Source organism: Erinaceus europaeus, chromosome 8 (assembly GCF_950295315.1).
Source record: "Erinaceus europaeus chromosome 8, mEriEur2.1, whole genome shotgun sequence".
NCBI classification, from domain to species: Eukaryota; Metazoa; Chordata; class Mammalia; order Eulipotyphla; family Erinaceidae; genus Erinaceus; species Erinaceus europaeus.
In genome coordinates, this window is record NC_080169.1 from 104,831,154 (window position 1) to 104,851,571 (window position 20,418).

The window sequence follows — 20,418 nt, forward strand, 5'->3', positions numbered from 1 at the left end:
ACTCATCCAAATGAACTACTGCTATAAATTCTAGCCATAGACATATATGTTGCTAAGTGAAGGAACAAAAATAAGTTCTAGTTCAAAAGCATACATTTAATAAGCTATTAATGTTTCTAACTTTTCTTAGAATACTTTTCCTGGCTTGAAATATTGAAATAAGGCACATTTATTAATGGATCCTTACTACCAAGTGGATAATGGCTCGAAAGACCTTGAAGTTAGAATGGTAGGGCTGTTGCATTTGGTTTGTAGTTCATTGCTTTCTTGTACTTTGTCACATTCAGTCACACTGAATGACTATGTATTTAGTTTTTTAGTTTTTTTTTTTAGTGGTATGTCTCATACTGGGGAAGATTTAATATATACCAGCTATTTTTTTCAACAGCTGTGGATGATTCTGAATGAACTCAGACATTTATAATCATGTTCCCTTAACAAAAACAGCTTCATCAATATCAAATCAAATCAAAACATTTCAGACTATTGATACTAACTAGAAACTTTAGAAGAACAGTGTAATTTTGATTTTAATTGTTTCCTGATAATACTTATGTAGATTATACATATATATTCTGGGAAAGTCAAAACTCTTTGAAAAGTTAACTTTTACAACTTTACCTTTTATACCTGGTAAAAACACATGCTTTCTGCTCTCCTAAAATGTAAAAGGAGGTTCACATAATTCAAAGGCAGCGGTCTGACCTAGACCTTTTCCTTCTGTTGAACTTCAGCATTCCAGTAGTTTTAAAGAATGGGTGTGTCCCTACTTTCTTGATCTCAGCAGTTGAAATCCTTCCATAAATGAAGAAAACCAATCCAAGTCATTTCCAGAGTTACTTGCCTTTAGGTTACTGTTCACAGAGGAGAAAATTAAAGCCCAGGGGAAAATTTTTAGAAAGAGAGATGAGACTATGAAAATTTGTTTTGCAGTAAATTGACTTTCTCAACATTTTTTGATGGGGGATTGAGAGCCCTTCTGGCTCTGATAATAAAGCTGGCAGGTTATGTTTTTCAAAGTTAAAATGACAAGCCATCTATCATCCTACATTTAACTGAAAAAAAAATTTTTTTTTGTTAAAGTGGAGAGAATGATTGTAGGTTTTAATCTAAACTGAATTCTGTGCACATCTGTGTTTACAGAAGTGTGCATTATGCTCATGAGTACACAGACAGTTGTGCACACACAGGCACTAACTGTACCCCTTCACTAGCAGGCTTGGCAGGCAGCACTCCACCTATAAACCTGAATGTGGCCGCTACTTGATACCTTCATTTATCAATGCTTTCAAAAGAACTTACATGCTTTTGTTATGAAAATATTTATAAAACATGATATATTTTGCCAATCATTTAAAATTGAAATGAACTTTTTCTTAATTACTCAGTAGCAGCACAGTAAACATCAGTGATTATCCTCTGTTTCTTTGAGTGTGTGTAGTCTAGAAGATGGGGAAGTGTGGAAAGGTGGCTTATCAATTGTGCATAAAATGCAGGTCAAAAGGCAGTTGAAAGGAAAAAGGAAAAGACAAAAAATCCATCAGTATGTAAAAGATGAAGGGGAAAATCTGTTGTCTAATCTAGTTTTTTTAAGCTTATTTATTTATTATTGGATAGAGACCGAGAGAAATTGAGAGGGAAAGAGGCAGTAGAGAGGTAAAGAGAGGATGGGGGTATAGCATATTGGTTATGCTAAGAGACCTTCATGCCTGAGGCTTTCAAGTCCCAGGTTCAATCCCCCCACACCGCCATAAACCAGAGCTGAGCAGTACTCAGGTAAAAAAACAGATGTAGATAGATAGATAGACAGATAGATAGATAGATAGATAGATAGATATAAAGACTGAGGGAAACCTCAGCTCTGTTTTGCAACTTGTGTAGCTTTTCCCATGTAGGTGGGGACCAGGAGCTTGAACCTGAGTCCTTGCACACTATAAGAACCCTCTAAAAATTTTTAAAATTATTTACTTATTTATTTATTGGATAGAGACAGAGAGAAATTGAGAGGGAAGGGGGAGGTAGACAGGGTAGAGACACCTGGAGCACTCCTTCATCACTTGTGAAAAGCTTCTACTCTGCAGGTGAAGACTAGGTGCTCAACTCTGGCTCCTGGTGGATGGTAATGTGTATTCAGTCAGGTGCCCCACCACCCGGCCCCTCTGATTGCTTTTCTTAGTTGCCAAAACTATTGGAGCAAATCGCTTGAAGACTTTTATTTTATTTTATTTTATTTTGTATTTTTGAAATGTGTATTTTAAGCAGATTAGGACTTACAACTGTAATGAAAGAGAAAAAAGTTACTGGAACTAATGATGTCAGTTAAATTCCTGGCAAGCGCTATTTTTGTTACTTTTCTATCTTAAACTTCATCAGAGGTTTCACATCTGTCTGTGAATGGTTCCAAATCACTGGAAATGTGCTAAGTTTCCTTAGCTCATATCTTAGTCATACTTGGGTCTTCAGCATCGAGCATAGTGCCATACACAACAGATGCTACAGACTTGTCTGAGTAATGATGTTCCTCCTCCTGTATTATATTAAAAGACAGAAATCAATGAGGGCCAGTATCATCCTTAAAACTTAGGCAAGAGAAGAAGGGTTTACACGTGATGAGCACTGACCAGAAATACTTTACATGAAAAGTCACCCTGTAACAAAAGTTTTGATTTTCAAAGTTTTCTGAAAGAATGTATTTACTTAAAAAAAAATTATTTATTTATTTATTACCTTTTGTTGCCCTTGTTTTATTGTTGTCGTTGTTGGAGAGAACAGAGAGAAATGGAAAGAGGAGGGGAAGAAAGAAAAGAGGAGAGAAAGATAGATATCTGCAGACCTGCTTCACCTCATGTGAAGCGACTCCCCTACAGGTGGGGAGCTGGGGGCTGGAACTGGGATCCTTACTTCGGTCCTTGTGCTTTGCGCCACCTGCGCTTAACCTGCTGCACTGCCGCCCAATTCCTGTATTTACTTCTTTAAAAAAAATTATTATCAGTGTAAAACTACATAAGAAACCTAACACATGGTTCCAAATCTATGAGAAGAAGATAGGATATACTACTGAGGACTTGGGGATGGACATAAATGTTAAAAATTGAACATTGGGAGGAGGACCTAGGTGGGGGGCTAGAGTGTTATGTGGAAAACTGAAAAATGTTACACATATACCAACTACTGTATTTTACTATAGACTGTAAACCATTAATCCCCCAACAAAGGAAAATAGATTGAACACTGGACTAGGAGATGCTCAGTTTGTAGTATACATATATTAAGGAGCTGGGCTTGATCCCCAGCACTTGAAATCACCATGGAGTGCATCCAAAGACCTTCATGGATGGTCAAACTGTGATTTGATGTCTTTTTTTCTCTAGAAAAGTATAGAATGGGGCTGTCAAAATAGCTCACTTGAAAAGTGTGCCCTCTTTGCCATGGACACAACCTGGGCTCTAGTGTGGTCCTCACTGCATTGGAGAGAAAGCCTCGGTGCTGTGGTATTTTTCTCCTTCTCTGCTCTGAAGTGCTCAAGTCCTGGCAACAACAGGGAAAACAAAAAGAAAAAATTATGTATCTGTATCTACATATTTGGGTTATGAGTTGAGCTTAGGAAGCCCTGGGTTCATTTCCAAGTACTGCAGAAGCAAGCAAGCAAGCAAGCAAACAAACAAACAGAAAAACCCCAAACCAAAATTAAATTGCCTATATCTTTTCTGCTCTTTGGAGAAAGTTTTCCTGTGTAGTCTTCCCTTTTGTAGAAATCACTTTGAGATTGGTAATTGCTACCACTAATATTTACTGGGACTGGAATGTGGTGTCATCTCTGGCTTTGATCTCTCTTCCTTTGTGACTCAGAGACGCTTCTCCGTTGTAGATGCAGTGTGATGTCATGATTGTTTCTTGAGAATAGGACACAGGTGTTATTTGTTTTGGCAGTACCTACATTCTTGCACTTAACAGATGCTCATACATGGAAATTAACTTGAATTTAATTGGTTTTTTTTTTTATAGTCTTTGTGTCATTTAAAATTAATGAGCTTATTTTGGACACCCTGAAGCTAATCATATATGAAGGATGATGTCTTTTTGGAAGAGAAGAAATGGGTAATCAAATGCTGAAAAAACAAAACAAAACAACAACTTGTGATACCTTAAATCATCTTTTACTATACTGATTCTCAGTTTCATGAGATTTATGTGCGTCTTTTAAAGAAAACGAGGTCTAGCAAACTCTCAGAATTGGTTAAAAAAATAAAACCTCAAAAACCACAAACTAAACTTTTTTCTTTTACCAGAGTATTGGTCTTTCTTTGTTGTTTATTTTAAATTAACTTGAGAAATCCAGGAGGTGCCCAAATTATATGGAACCCTTTGGTATAAGATGTTCATTCTGAAGATCCAAATTATATTTAAACTAACTTCTTTGAAGATTATCATATAAATGACAGATTAAAATGATTTCATTAAGTTTGTTTTGTTTGTTTGTTTTTTGCAAGAGCACTGACCAGCTCTGGTTTATGGTGGTGCAGGAGACTGAATCTGGTACTTCAGAGCCTCGTGCATGACAGTCTGTTTGCACAGGCATTATGCTATCTGCCAATGACCATCATTTTAAAATTACATCATTGTCATCATCATCATCATCATGACCATTATTTTGCCATCAGGGTTATTACTGGGGCTCTGTATGAGCATGATTCTTCTGCTCTCATGAATTCCTTTTCTTTTTTTGTTATTAATCTATTTATAAGATAAAAAGTATCAACAAGGCCATAGGATAAGAGGGGTACAACTCCACACAACTTCTACCACCAGAGTTCTGCATCCCATCCCCTCAATTGGAAGTCTTCCTAGTCTTTATCCCTCTGGGAGCATGGGGTGCAGAAGGTGGAAGGCCTGGCCTCTGCAACTGCTTCCCATTGAACATGGGCATTGGTAGGATTCCTTTTTTTCTTAAAGAAAAGGTGACAGAGAGGGAGAGACAGCGATCGCGAGAAGACACTACAGCACTGCTGTACCCCATGTGAACTTTCCCTTATGCTGGTGCTCTCTTGTGACCAGTGGTTGGAACCAGGGTGCTTATGCATGGTAAAATGTGTGCTCTGGGGCCAGGTGGTGGTACACCTGATTAAGTGCACACATTACAATGTGCAAGGATCCAGGTTCAAGCCCCTGGTCCCCACCTGCAGGGGATAGCTTCACAGGTGGTGAAGTAGGGCTGCAGCTGTGTCTCTGTTTCCTTTTCCCGTCTCAATTTCTCTTTATTGCTATCCAATAATAATAAAATAAATATATATATTTAAAGTGTGCTGTACCAGGTAAACTCCTTCTGCCATCCTAAAATAAAAAATTAAATACTTAGAATATATTATATTTTTTTACCTCTCTCTGACAATTACCACTTTATAGGAAATATACTTGGGAAAGACTTCAACTTACACCATGAAGTGCTCTCATGAAAGAAGTAAAGTGATTCAGGAGGGGTGTGGAGTGGGGCTGAAGTTAGTTCTGGATTAAATAACTCCTAAGTAACCACTGGTGTTTCCCCCCTTCAGTTCCTTTGCGAAAGATGCTTCTCCCAGTCCTCTGATCGATGTGACAAACCTTGCTACTCCTCGCAAATTCCTTGATACTTCTCAGTTTTCTACTCCTGGAAGCTCAAATGGTAAGTATTTAATTTCTCAGCAGTTCAACATATCTGTGTGCTACACAGTTTCTAAGCAAAAATTTATGGACCCTTTTAGCATAGAGGAGTAGATAGGAAGCCAGTTGCATAGCGCCTAGAATCTGAGATGTACCCTTTGCCACCCTCGGGGAGTAAGAGCCCATGATTGCTGGGGTCCGTTGCATTATCAGCATGAGAACTGGTAGCTGAATTTAACTTGCCTGCTGGATCTGGCTGTGGATGTATTGTTTTTATCTGATTTTTTTTCTGCTTTATTGGGTGGAGGCGTTGGTTCATAGTTTACAGTACAGTTGTTGACACAGTTTATGGTACAGCGTCTCCTTATATAGGTGCCTGCAAAAACACTCTCTCCCCCAACCTAGTTCCTTTCCTTCCATCATGTAGATGTATTTTATTTGACCAACAGTGTTTATTTTTTTCTGAATACTCTTTTTTTTTTTTTTTAACAAAAGTACTGCTCAGCTCTAGTTTATAGTGGTGCGGGGGATTGAACCTGGGACTTCAGAGCCTCAAGTGTGCGAGTCTCCTTGCATAACCATTACGTTATCTATCCCCTTTTCTAAATACTTTTTGATGTAGCACATTTTCTTTTTTTTTTGCCATGACTTCTATTGCCCCTGATAGATTTTACCTGGCAATTTCATGTGTTATATTCCATCACTGGTCCTGGAGAATTTTGGAGTATATGACCCATGAAGTACTCTCTCTTCCAGATCTGTCTGAATATATGGACAGGCATATCTGGGGCCGGGAGATGGGGGACCTGGTTAAGTGCACCTATACTAAGTGCAAGGACCCACACAAGGACCTGGGTTTGAACCCTTGGCTCCCCACCAGCAGGGAGTTCCCTTCACGAACGGTGAAGCAGATGTTTAGGTGTTTATCTTTCTTTCTCTCCCTCTCTCTCACCCCACCCCTCTCAATTTCTCTCTGTCCTATTCAATATAATGGAATGAATGGCCTCTAGGAGCAGTGGATTTGCACTGAGCCCCAGCAATAACCCTGGAGGCAAAAAACAAAACAAAAGAAAAAGAACAACATACAAAACAACAAAAATGCATATCTCCAGATGAATCATGGTACTTTTTGAACTACCTGCTATCCTGCTAATGAACACTGAGGAGAACCATTTTAGCCTATCAACACTGTTCATGGAAGGTACTGGGCTAGCGTGGGGGAGCCTCTTCCCCGGGCGCGTGCTCTCTAGGTTGGAGAAAACTTGACCGGACTTGGCCTGGGCTGCTGCTCACTCAGCGACGTGGGAGATAGATGACTCAGGAACTCGTGGCAGCATGGGATTGCAAAAAGATCTGTTGATCAGAGAGCCAATGCTTTTATAGGATAAAACTGGAAGTGGCAAGTCGGAAACAGAAATGGCAAGGAAAAGGGGTGGAGAAAGGCAAAAGCACACTGGGGAGGTAGAAGCTTCCTTAGCAACTGTTGTGAGGGTTTTAACTGGTGGGATTAATGTTACCCTGCAGGCAGGGCGGGTCTCGAGGTAGAAAGAAGATAGATCAGTGGGATGGGTGGGGATCTTTCAGACAAAACAGTGATTATGTAAATAGGCCATAGTATCAGCAATGCAGGATGGAGCAGGGGGAGCTGGCTTAATGCCAGACAGAAGGAAGTTGTATTTTGAATCCAGCTTCTAAATCTGAGGGAAATTCTGGAGTAAATCAGACCTGCCCCAGTCAGAGGGTTCAGCTCAGAGAACTCTTGGGCCATACACAACTTTTCTTTGGATTAGGTGGATGTCCTTTTTTTGGGATGCCCTACAGGTACCTTGTGGTGGCAGTTAAAGTTCTTGTTACCTTCTAAAGAAATAGTTATGTTGATTGATAATCCTTGGCTTTCCAGATAATAGTCTTTCTATTTCTTACTAGTTCTGTAGTGGTCTACAGGTTAGAATAATGACAAAGTTGAAAGATAATTTGCCCTTAATCAATAGACTTGTGCAACTAATTGAAAATGTTTCTTTTCCAAGCTTAACAATATATTATTGTTGCTGGAACATATTTAATTGCCTTTCAAAATAATTTTGTTAAATGATAGGGTTATTTAGGCTTGAAATCTTGAAGCTTATTGTTTTTACTATGGGGAAATTGTAAGAATTATTGTTATTTTATAATAGGGTTTTCTTTACTTTTAAAAATACTTTATTTATTTATTTTAATGAGAGAGATACTGGATGAAAGAACAGAGCACTGTTCAGCTCTGTCTTATGATAGTGCTGGGTATTAATCCTGGGCCCTCAGAGGATGAATTTTTCTTATTTTCTTTTTCTTTTTAAAATATTCATTCATTTCTTGGACAGAGATAAAACTTGAGAGAGATGGGGAGGAGACAGAGAGAGAGAAAGAATGACACCTGCAGTACTGATTCACTGCTTGTGAAGCTTCCCACCTACAAAACATTCTCACCCCAATTTTGTCCATCTTTGCCATCATGCACCAGAACCCCAACATCCTCTCTGCCCTGACCTTTCTCCTACTTCTGTTTGTAATCGGACAGCCAATAGTCTTTGACAAGCACTTTTTCTATCAGACCCTGCCGTTGGCATTTGTTACTTAGTGGCTTTTATGGAGGCACTGTGACTTTGTCACACTGTTTCTTTGTTATGGGAATGACTCTTGAGGAAGCACCTGGTAGTTCACTAGAGCCTGTAGGTAAAAATTGTTCCAGAAAGGCTTATTTCCCTAACTGTTCCGGAAGTTCTCGATCTCTTGATTTCTCAGTGGATGATTGCATAGTAATATACTTCAACTGTTACTGAAAAAATAAAAAAACTTATGATGTGTCTCCTATATGTGAAACTACATTTTCGATGAATTATATCTCATATTTATTATATTTCCCATGAATTAATTCAGTCCTGCCATAACCTTGGGTTGTAGACAGGATCATTAGCCACATTTTACAGAGGAGGAGACCAGCTGACATAGCTGACAAACAATAGAGCTGTGATTTCAGGTCTGGAACTATCTCTGCTTATAGCAAGAGTGTTTTCCTGAAAATAAACTCGGCGTGCTCTGTGTATTTGTTTTTATTGCTACCATAACAAATTACAGGTAACATTTGTCATCTTACAGTATTGTAGGTTAGAAGTCCAGTTTGAGTCTTGGGCTAAAATGAAATGATGGAAAGATTGTGTTCCTTCTTAAGGCTCCACAGCAGAATCTATGTCCTTGCTTAAACTAGGATCCTAACACTAGTTCTTACGCTTTGCGCCATGTGCACTTAACCTGCTGCGCTACCGCCTGGCCCCCATAATAGTAATTTCTATAAGGAATTTAACATAGGATCAACTTCTAGCTCTCCTCTCTTAAAATGTAGTGGAATTGAAGATATAATCCATTAGCACTGACGTTCTTATAGAAGAAGTCCCAGTGGGAATCCCTGAATAGACCAGGTCTCCCATTGGGTTCCCATAAATTAGGGTTAGGGATGAGTCTTTAGAAGTTTCATATTATTACTAATTAAATGAGAATTTTGACTGATTGCAAAGGAGTCATTTTTTCAGACCTCTAATTTAGACCTAGAGTTGTCAGTGACTTTACTATGAAAAAGGTTCTCTACCATAGTTTGCAAAATACATTGTAGCATTCAACTGACTTAATAACAGTTCTTTCAGCTAGTACTATTGTCATGAACATTCTGATTATTATATTTTAGTATCAGATATTTAAATTGCCATAAGTTATATTTGAATCCTATGTGTGGCTGTCTTACTAAAGGACACAACATTTAATTACAAAATATAAAATCGAAGCAAATTGGCATAAACAAGCAGCCCATTAATTGAAATTGGGTTATCCACTTAATATTCTTAAACATTAATGATGAAATGCTATAACAAAGATCTGGACAAATATTGGACATTTCGCAGAGGAAACATATATAAAGAATATACATAAAACATATATAAAGAATTCTTCCAACTCAATAAAAAATGGGCAAAAAAGACAAACAGGGTTTCCATAAAAGGAAACCCTTGCTAGTTTATTTATGAAAATCTATGCTTACTTGCTAGCTATTACGATGTTTTGAAAACGCATTTTGCAAACATGAAAACTGAATCCTGACCCAGGTTCAATCAGGCTAGTAATTGTGGGTCGCTGACCTCCTGCTGTCCCACCCTAAATATGTCAGTGATGTTTTTTGAAAGCCTTTTTCCTACTCATTCTCCTCAGTCACACCATGTTGTAATATCAGGGAAACGGATGTCGATTTAGATGTAACAACTCCTCTGAAACTTTGGTCAGAGGATGGGACAAGTATGGAGGAAAGCCAGTAATTGTAGTAAAATGTCAATTGAAACGTTTGGATCTCCTCTACTTCCTTTTGCTTGGTAAACTGCCTTTGGAGCATTTTGACTGAGCATTTACTCCTAGGGCACACAGGCATTTTTTTATGTGCCCTCTTTATATAAAGCCTTTTATACCTGTTCCTGCTGGCATTGCTGTGAATAGTCCTATAACAAGAAGGGACTTCTCTTAGGTACCAACATTGGTTAAAGAGTAAGACAGAGGTGTATTGCACCAAAGTAAAAGACTCTGGGATGGGTGGGGCAAGGGTACAGGTCCAGAAAGGATGACAGAGGACCTAGTGGGGGTTGTATTGTTATGTGGAAAACTGAGAGATGTTATGCATGTACAAACTATTGTATTTACTATCAAATGTAAAACATTAGTCTCCCAATAAAGAAATTAAAAAAAATTAAATAAATAAACAGAAAAAGAAATGTAAAAAAAAAAGAGTAAGACCTAAGGAGAACACAAGTAAATGATTGATTTTCTTCCTTTGGCTGCTTTTTTTTTAATGTACATTTTTAATTTCAGATAGTCTTGTTCTGAGACTGGACAGTTCTCATTTTAAGAAATCTGACCCAGAAATTTAAAGAAAATGTCTATTACCTATCTACATGGAATTCAAAGATACAAATACTAACTTAAGAGAGACGTTTTTCTTCTTGGAACCCACATGTCTAAGAGAGTAAAAATCTGATTCTCTAAAATTGATGACAAATTTTGTTCTCAGGCTAAGACTTCCCTTTGGCATTTTAAATCTCTGCTTCCTGAAGTATCCTGGCATTTGCTCATGAAATGTCTTCTGTTTATTTATTTGAGACAGAAATGGAGAAATATGAGGGCAGTAGAGAGGGAGAGAGGAAGAGAGATACCTTCAGCACTGCTTCATCACTTGTGAAGTTTCCCCCATGCAGATAGGTAGTGGGGGCTTGAACCCAGGTCCTTGTGATGGTAACATGTGTGCTCAATCAGTTGTGCCACCTCTAGGCCCCATCTCTGTGAATTTCTATAAGTGTTCAGAAGTAGAATTGAGGCATACATACAAGGGAAGCAAACTAGAATTAATAGTTCAAATATTTCTAAATGTAAAAATGAAGCAAGGCCAGAGTTTATTTTTCAAATTAACACATATATTTCATGATAACACATATAACACATATAATTTCAACACATAAGATAAAATATGAATATTAAATCACTCACATGTCAAAGATCAATTTAGCTATCAACATGTGCTCCCTAATAATTGACTAAATGTTAATATTTCTTCACACTTGGTTATGTTTTATTAAAAATGGCAAGTACATCAAAGCCATCTGATTATGTGAGTTATTTCTGAATTCCTTTCTTTTTTTTTCTACCCGAAAGGCAACGTATTTTGAAATTGCTCTATATCTTTTTTGTGTATTTTTCCTATGTCTTCTTCCTTTTTTAAAACAATTTTTCTACCCAACCACTTGCTCAGCTCTGGCTTATGGTGGTGCTGGGGATTGAACCTGCAACCTCTGGTGCCTCAGGTATGAAAGTCTTGTTGCATAAACCTTTATACTATTTCTCTAGCCCCTTGTCTGCATATTCTTATTAAGTATATGTGAACATGTCATATACTTGTTAATATGTATATAGTTTATATGTCTAAATAACATTTTATTTATATGCAAAAAAATTATTTTTCTTTTGAATATTTATTTTTTAAATTTTATTATTTATTTATTACTGGATAGAGACAGAGATAAATTGAGAGGGGAGGAGGAGATAGGGAAAGAAACAGAAAAGACACCTGTAGCCCTGCTTCACCATTAATGAAGCTTTCCCTGTGCGGGTGGGGACTGGGACCTTGAACCTGGGACCTTTCACACTATAATGTGTGTGCTCAACCAACCAGGTGCACCCGCCACCTGGCCCTCTTTTGAATATTTTAATGGTTAAGTAGTATAGCTTGTTTCCTTCTGTTATGTAATTTAATTATAATTATATAATATAGTTAACATCTTATGTGTTTTTCAAATCTTTATTTTCTAATTTTTGTGTGTGAGGGACTGGCAGGTGGCACATTGAGTAGAGTGCATCTATTACCAGGCTCAAGCTTTTGGTCCTTACCTACAAGCAGGGAAGCTTCATAAATGATAAACGATGGAGCAGTGCTGCAGGTGTCTGTCTCTCTTTCTGTCTCTCCTCTCTCAGTTTCTGTTTGTCTCTATCAAAAACAAACATAAAAAAAGGGAAAACAAGAGAAATAAATCTTAAATAAGTTTTTGTGTGTGACAATGTTATCAGACTTGGTTCCTCTTAGCTACTTTTTATTTTACTACATAGGTAGAATATATTCATACCTTTATAGGTAAACAGAGGTTGCTTTCAGTTTTTCATTACTAGGAAGCTCACAGCAATGGATAGCCTTTATTTTAATAGTATTTATTTGTTTTCTGAGGAATCCTTGGTTTACAAATCTATAGGTAGTTGAGAAGTACAAAGTCTCACTGCCTCAGAATATACTGCCCCATCCCTATTTGACCAAAGCATCAGTATCTCTCCACTAAAATCCACTGGGTTCCCCCCTCCCCCCATAAAAGTCCCCTTTGTTAACCTCAAATTTGCACTCTGACTCCACAGTCTTCCATTGTCTTTGCTGGTTTGCTTTGCTTTTTGTCTGTTTACTCCATATTTGCGAGTCCCTTCCATATTTTATTCTGTCTAAGTTCTATAGTATTTCTTGTACATCTGCGGCAGTGGTAATGAATTCCTTTAGCTGTTGCTTATCCGAAAGGCTCTTTGTCCCTTTTTCACAGCTGACTGATCATTTATGAAGAGAAAGTATACTTGGGGTGGAGGTCTGTCTTTTTCATTCAAACCTTTTATTTTTCGTTCAAACATTCTACCAGTTCTTGCTACACTTTACAGTGTCTGTAAAGAAATCAGTGGATAGTCTTACGGGATTTTCCATCTATGTGTACTTTGCTCTTCTCTCATAGTCTTCAGAGTACTCTCTTTGCCTTTGATCTTGGTCAATTTAATTATTGTGTGTCCTAATGAACTCTGATTTGTATTCCTATTTCTTGGAGTTCTTCGAGTTCCCTGGATCTGGATGTCTATCTCTCTCTTTTATCTGGGGAAATTCTCAGCTACTATTTCTTCAAATGTGAATCTTGACTTTCTTTTTCTCTCTTCTGTACCCTTATAATGTGAATCTTGTTCCTCTTGATGTTGTTTCTTATATAACCTTCTATTGCTATAGCATCTGCCATGTGTTACTAGGGCTTGATCCGCATTAATGTGCATGGGCAGCATAGTGAACTGTTTCTCCAGCCCACTATGGAAACTCTCGTATTTGTTTTTTCTTTATAGAATACTTTCTCTACCACTAATGCTTTGGGGGAAGGAGTGATAGATATATCTGAAATGTGAAACCCTTGACATTTGGAGCTTAAGACAGAGGTGATCTCACTCTCAGGCAGAAGTTGAAAAACCAAATCAGAAAAGAAAACACAAGTAGAACCTGAAATGGAACTGGCATATCGCACCAAAGTAAAAGACTCTGGGGTGGGTGGGTGGGGAGAATACAGGTCTAAGAAGGATTCAGAGGACCTAGTGGGGGTTGTATTGGTATATGGGAAACTGGGGAATGTTATGCATGTACAAACTATTGTACTTACTGTTGAATGTAAAACATTAATTCCCCAATTAAAAAAAAAAGAAAAAAAAAGTTCTAGTCAAAAGTCATATGCATTCCATCCCATTTACATGAGCTGTGCTGTACTTAAGTATTATTATTTTTTTTGTATGTGCCACGATGTGGGGAAGCCTTACTTTTAGGGTACATGTATACATACAGAAATGTTAAGCTCTTTAAAGTTTAGACATTTGCTGCCAAATTGCATTTTTAATTGATTGTAGCAGTGACAATTCCTTTGAGCAGTCCATGAACTTTAGTTTATTCCCTTCTTGCTCTTAAAATTGGCTTTGTTCAACTTTATTTTTTTGCAGATTTGGCAGTTTTTTTTTTTTTTAGTTTTCTAGAATAAGTTTAGTTTGTACTTCTGTGGCTTCTAGTGTTGCTGAGCATTTTTGCATTTATGTGAAACATTTGAATATCTTGTGAATTGTGATTGTTTACCCACATTTAAATCATGCCATTCTTTTCTCCGTTACATGTACAACATCTCAGTGGATGTTAATGTTTTTTTCCTGTGATTGGGCTGCATTCAGATATCACTTCTGGTTATAGCTTATCTCCCTTTGTTTTATTATTATTTATTTTATTATTTTTAATATTTTTTATTTATTCCCTTTTGATGCCCTTGTTTTTTTTTTTTTTTTTTTACTGTTGTAGTTATTGTTGTCATCGTTGTTGGATAGGGCAGAGAGAAATGGAGAGAGGAGGGAAAGCAGAGGGGGGAGAGAAAGATAGACACCGGCAGACCTGCTTCACTGCTTGTGAAGTGACTCCCCTGCAGGTGGGGAGCCGGGGGCTCAAACCCGGGATCCTTACACAGGTCCTTGCGCTTTGCGCCATGTGTGCTTAACCCGTTGCGCTACCGCCTGACTCCCTGTTTTATTATTATTATACAGCTGTTTAAATCTTAGTTGAACATAACAAAATTATCAATAGACTCATAGAATTTTTGTTCCTTTTGTCTTTCCTATTCTAACTTCATAAAAAACAAACAAACAGCAAACAACACTTCCCAACTAGCTTACAGGTTTGCTTTTTAAATTTAAGTTTCTTAGCAGGAACTGACTTTTGTTTTCTTAGCATCACCAGTTATTTCAGCTTTTACTCACATACCATCCTTCTCCCACTGACACTAAACACTATAGCTAGGCTATTGTTTTAGAAATGGTTTTTGGTTTATGGACAAATTGCTTTGCAATATGATATAGTCTTACTAATTTTTATCACACTTCTCTCACTTCTGCACACTTTTAAAAAAGATTCCTTTCTTTCTGATTATACATAAGAGAGGGTTTCTCATAAGGTGGAGAGAAGGAAAGAGCAGAGAAGGTGATGGTGGTGGAGCCAGTACAATCCTGATATATGTGGTGCCAGGGATCAAACTGGGAGCCTCATGCTTGAAAGTCTGATGCTCTGCTAGTGAGTCATTTCCCTAGCCAACCCCACACAGTTTTAAAATAAGATCTGTCTCATTTTATGAAGGAGAGAGACAAAGGTAATGTCAATTACCGTGAAATTGCTGTCTTAAGTGGTGCTGGGGATTGAATGCTGAGGCCTTATGCATGCAAGTCCTGTGTTCTGTCTGCTGATTCACTTTCTCAGTCCTTCTCCAGTGCTTGGGCTAGGATGATATGATGACTAAAGATATGGGAACTTTCTTGTGGAGCCATTTGAATTTGTTGCTTTTTTACCTTTTTATTCCCTAATATATATATATTCCGTGCAAGTTGTTTTTTAAGCAGTCTGTCTCTAGTGGCATCAGTTTTAATAATCTCTACTACCCGTGGAAACTATTAATTTAGGTGTACATCGTGTTTATGCCTATGTTTTCTTATGATCTGGCAATTTTGTCTCCTTTTGTCTTTTTTATTTGTTCCATCTCCCTTTAGTTCTTGATCCAGGTATTGACAATTTCTCGTGTTAGTGTTCTTTCACGATGTAATTAGAATTTTGGTTTATTGATTTAGGCCTACTGTTTTTGTTCTCAATTTTGCTATTTTCTGCATTTATCTTTTTGTTTTTTCTTCTTGTTAGTAGTTGACGGTTTATTTTTTCCCCCCAAATGTATTCCTTGCTACTAGGTATAGAGCTTGCTATGTATCTGGAATTGTACTTTGTTTTACTATGTTGGTTGTCCTTTATTTCCTTCTTTTTTTGGGGTGCATTTTTAACGTTTTCTATTTTTAGGAAATAGGATAATAGAGGTATTTTTCCTGTCTCTGAATTGCCTCTAGAGTTTTCATTTCAAAGCGGTGCTATTTTCTTTGGCTCATAGTCATAAATATTACAGCTTCACGAGGCATCATGACTTTACATACATATTCAGTGTCCTCTGGAGATGTAGAGCCAGCGGTCACACATAGGACTTGAATGCGAGAGGTGGCAGATTTGATCCTCAACCGCATCAACAATCAGAGCTGAGCAGTGGTATACTTTTGTTCATCTAGGTTTTCAGAGTAATTCATTTTGGACATTTATTTATCATGTTGCTGAGCCTTAATTTGTGAACCAGTTAGAAAACCCTTTATAAAGAATGACGAACTTCAATATAGCCATTGATAAATTACTACCACTGGTTTCTTTTGTTCCAGCTTTAATTGCATGGTAAGTTTATTTTGTTTGCTGTGTTTTTACCTGAGCTGTATGTATTCTTTAGTATTCATACAAATTTTTAGGACTTTTTTTTTTCCCCCATTAGTGATTGTATACTTTAAAAATGCTTTTTGCTCCTTTTTTCTTTAGCTGTTCACCTTCAGATTTATATATTTTAAATTATTACTCATCTCCCATTCTTGTCCAGGTATCAAGCAGTCAACTTTATTTTCCTATTTTCTCCCATCTGCTGTTTTTTAGTTGGTTTTTTTTTTTTTTTTTTTTGCCTTCCTACAACTAACTACATCCCACTTTTATTTTTTGCCTCAAGTCTACATTTAGATATTTCTAAATACTCATCATTCTTTTTTGGTTAACTGGAATTCATCATCTGAAAGATTTCCTCATGAGTATAAAATTCCTTCAGTTGAAAACTTATTCTCCATAGCATTTGTACATAACTGAGGGATAGGCAGAATTTGTTTCTTGATTTATTATAGCTTCATTTACTTAACTTTTAAAATAAAATTTCACTTAATTTTTGTTTGTATTAAATGATACGGGCTGTTGCTCTGGGCCCTTCACCTCCCTGGGTCAGTGCAGCCTCCTGGGAGTCCCAGGGTGACTCTGTGTGTCAGCGGGAATGTGTGTGGAGAGCAAGAAGCCATGCCAGACTCAACCAGCTCCGGGAGAGGCCTCAGAGGGGCATCTCGTTTATTGTCGGAATAAAAGTGAGTAGATATGCCCATAGCTGGTGGGAGAGGGGGAGGTTGAGATAATCATTAACCCAAACCCAGATCAATCTTCTTCTTCTAGCTTTTGCCCTTCTTCCGTAGCCAGTCAACAGGTCAGGTTGAAAGCTGTCAGGAGCTGCTTGTTGCTGGCTTTGAAAGTGACTGGGATCCATGTGGATTCAGTCGGCTAGGAAGGATCGTCAGTTTCCCCAATGAATGGGTACTCACGGGATGCACCACGAGAAGGTCGATCCAATGCATCCCAATACAATGTATAGTCACATTTTGACCTACAGACTATTTGATCACAAGTAAAAGGTTACCATATAGGGTTTGATCACAAGCTTCACAATGTATATTTTTCCGGAAGTAAATTGCAGGCACTTTAGGGCAGCAGGGGGGAAGGGAGGCAGCTGAACAATCAGGATGTTTGCTGGCAGTTTTCAAGGTAGCCATACACAGTAATTCATGGCTTTTGTTTAAAAAAGGGGTTGGAGTGGCATGTGTGGAAAGGCGGCCATGTCCACGAGTCCAACCGCCATAAATCCAGAGGTCAGGGGGGACCTGCCCTTTTCTCACCTGGATGGGGGAAGGCCGGGGGTCTACCCGCTTAGATTCTCATGGAAACAATGACCTGGACTTCCCAGACAGTGGGCCCAGTCCCCAACAATATGATGTCAGTATTGTTTTAATTTTACTTTATTGTCATTGTGAGTTATCATTTTTATAATTTGTGTATATTTTTTGATATCTCTGGAACTTCACCACTCTGGAATAACTTATTAGACAGACAGACAGACAGACAGACAGACAGACAGACAGACAGACAGTACTTTCTTCAATGCAGTGAGGGTTTGGGCAGTCTAGAACCTGGGTTTTTCATATAACAAAGCAGTGCACTATTCAAGTGAGCTATTTATTTTGCTGGCCCCACTGTTAGATATTTTAGCTTTAAAGTTTATTGGTTCTAATAAGATCTGTCATGGAGTTGACATTTTTCTATTGCTATTTTAGATCAGATCCAGGCTTCATATATGCAAGTGCAAAAGCACATACCCCACCCCTCAGCAATATTCCTGGCCAGAGTTAGTTTTGAACTCTCAGTTAATTTTCCAGGTACCCAATGGTATATTTGTGGGGTCAAATTTATAACAAGTTCTGGCAGGTTTTGTTGGTTCATGCAGTCTTACTGTTAAGTTCTTGTTTTTCCTTCATTATCACTCAGATCATTTCATTTTTCTTCTCTTGTCATCCATTTCCACTGCTTTCTTTGGTCACTTTCTTTCTCTCTCTGTCTTTTTCAGATCCTTTTTTTTGGGGGGGGTAATTACTTTTATTATTATTAGGTTTTTATGTGCTATTATGGTTCCTAGAATTTCCTCAAACCTTTTATAAAATACTCACTTGGAGCTCTTTTTACTTGGCTATTGCTGTTGTCTGAGATAGTTGTGTGGGTTTTTCCTATTATCTTTTTTCTGAGTTCATTTTAATTTCTTCTGAACTTTCTTGTTTGTCCATGTCTGTTGTTTGTTTTCGGATGCTTGACTTAAAGTGGCTTTTTGTAGCCTGAGATTCTATTTGGAGTGTCCTCATTCTCTAGTGCTTCATGGCCCTTAAGATGGGAATTTTCCTCTGTTGATGTGTGTTGGAGTTTTGGTTTTTTTTTTTTTTTTTTCCTGTCACCTAGATTATTGCTGGGTCTTTGTGTCTGCTTGACTCTACTGTTCTTAGGGGTAAGTTTTTTCTTTCTGTCTTTTTTTTTTTAATTATCTATCTCCTTATCTATATGTTTTGTCCATTATTTTCTATAGTCCTGCCTTCTATTCCTTTCTAAGTCACAGCTGTACCACCCCCTCCCTTTTTTTCTCCTATTCTCTCTCTGGGTTCTGATGGAATTGGGTTTCAGAGCCATCTAGTGATTTTTCTCCTAACGTTTTTCCCTTTCTTGGGAGTATGGGCCAAAATTATTTTTGGGGTGCAGAAGGTGGGAGTTTTAACCTCTGTAATTGCTTCTCTGATCGACATGGACGTTGGCAGGTTGATCCATACCTCCAGCCTGACTCTACCTTTCCCTAGTTGGATAGGGCTCTGGAGAGGTGAGGTTCTGGGACACACTGGTGAGGTGATTTTTTTCTTTTTGTTAGAGGCTGAGAGACACAGAGAGAAAGATACTGCAACACTAGTCCACTGTTCATGAAACTTCTCCTTTGTAGGTGTTTCATTGCAAAGAACAGAGGCATAAACTCAGGTCTTACAGTAACTTGTTCACTCTACCAGCTGAGTGATCCACCTGGCCCGTCCTCCCTTCCTTCCTTCCATTATCATCTCTTTTATGAATTTGATCTTTATATTGGTGGGGGTGGGGTTGTAGGCTCATCTCATTGGAGGGTGTTTTAGAGCATTACTAGCTCACTGGCTCCCTCTACTGTCACCTTCAAGTCCAGGTACATGCCTGGAGTTTTTATTTTTTTATTTTTGCTTTGGTGGAAAGGGAATGTTGTTTTCTGAATTTGACTTCTCTTGTCTTGTAGGATCCTGAAATGTTTTCATTTTACACCTTTCGTCTCCCACCACTCTACAGCCAAGGGGCATTTCTCACTTCCTTTTAGTCTTACTTGCCACCTCCCTCCTCCAGCCCCCCAAAGCTCTGCCTCTCAAACACTTCTTCTTCCAGTTGTATCTCCTTCTTTAAGTCTCTTCCTTATAGTCCATGCTCTTATCCATTGGGAGACTTTTTAGTGTTCTGAAACTTAGAATTAACTTTGTTTTTCTAATGATGGTTTTAGATTAGCTGTAGGTTCATTACTGTCTTGTCTCTCCATCAGTTTTTCACAGTTTACCTTTGCTTATAGCAAAGTTTTGTGGAATGAACCAGGGCATGAGTGAATGAGTGATTGCTTGCTGTGACTAAGTATTTTTTCCCCCTTACAGTTGTTTGAAGTTAGAGTCAACTTCTGTCATTAAGTTATTGAGAGGTCATTAATTTTATGAGTCCCTTACCCCCAATTTGGAGGAAACAGATCTTGGAACTTAACCAGCCATATTTATTTATTTATTTATTTATTTATTTATTTATTTATTTATTTGTTTATCATACCACTGCTGAGCTCTGGCTTATCGTGGTGCTGGGGATTGAACCTGAGACCTTTGATGTCTTTGACATGAAATTTTTTTTTTTTAATTATTACTTTTATTTTTCATATTACAGAATTACATGTCAACAAGGATTTAAATCCATACCATTGCCACCACCAGAGTTCCTAATCTTCAGTCTCCCCACTGCAATCCACCACAGTTCACCTAAGGTTGTGGACATGGCCCAGACAAGTCGGGATGGAGCCATGGTAGCATCTGTTACTTGGTGTTTGGGAGGTGGCATGACTTAAGGAGACAAAATGGTTAATGAACAGGAACCAAACAGTAGGATCAAAG

General features: G+C 37.9%; 1 protein-coding gene across 1 annotated transcript in view; it reads left to right on the plus strand.

Annotated features, from left to right (window-relative positions):
• EXOC4 (exocyst complex component 4) overlaps nucleotides 1–20,418 on the plus strand; it is a 915,110-nt gene that overhangs the window by 92,600 nt on the left and 802,092 nt on the right. The window contains exon 5 of the mRNA XM_060196593.1: nucleotides 5,550–5,659. Within this exon, the coding sequence (XP_060052576.1) occupies nucleotides 5,550–5,659 (110 nt within the window). The remainder of the gene's footprint in view (nucleotides 1–5,549; nucleotides 5,660–20,418) is intronic.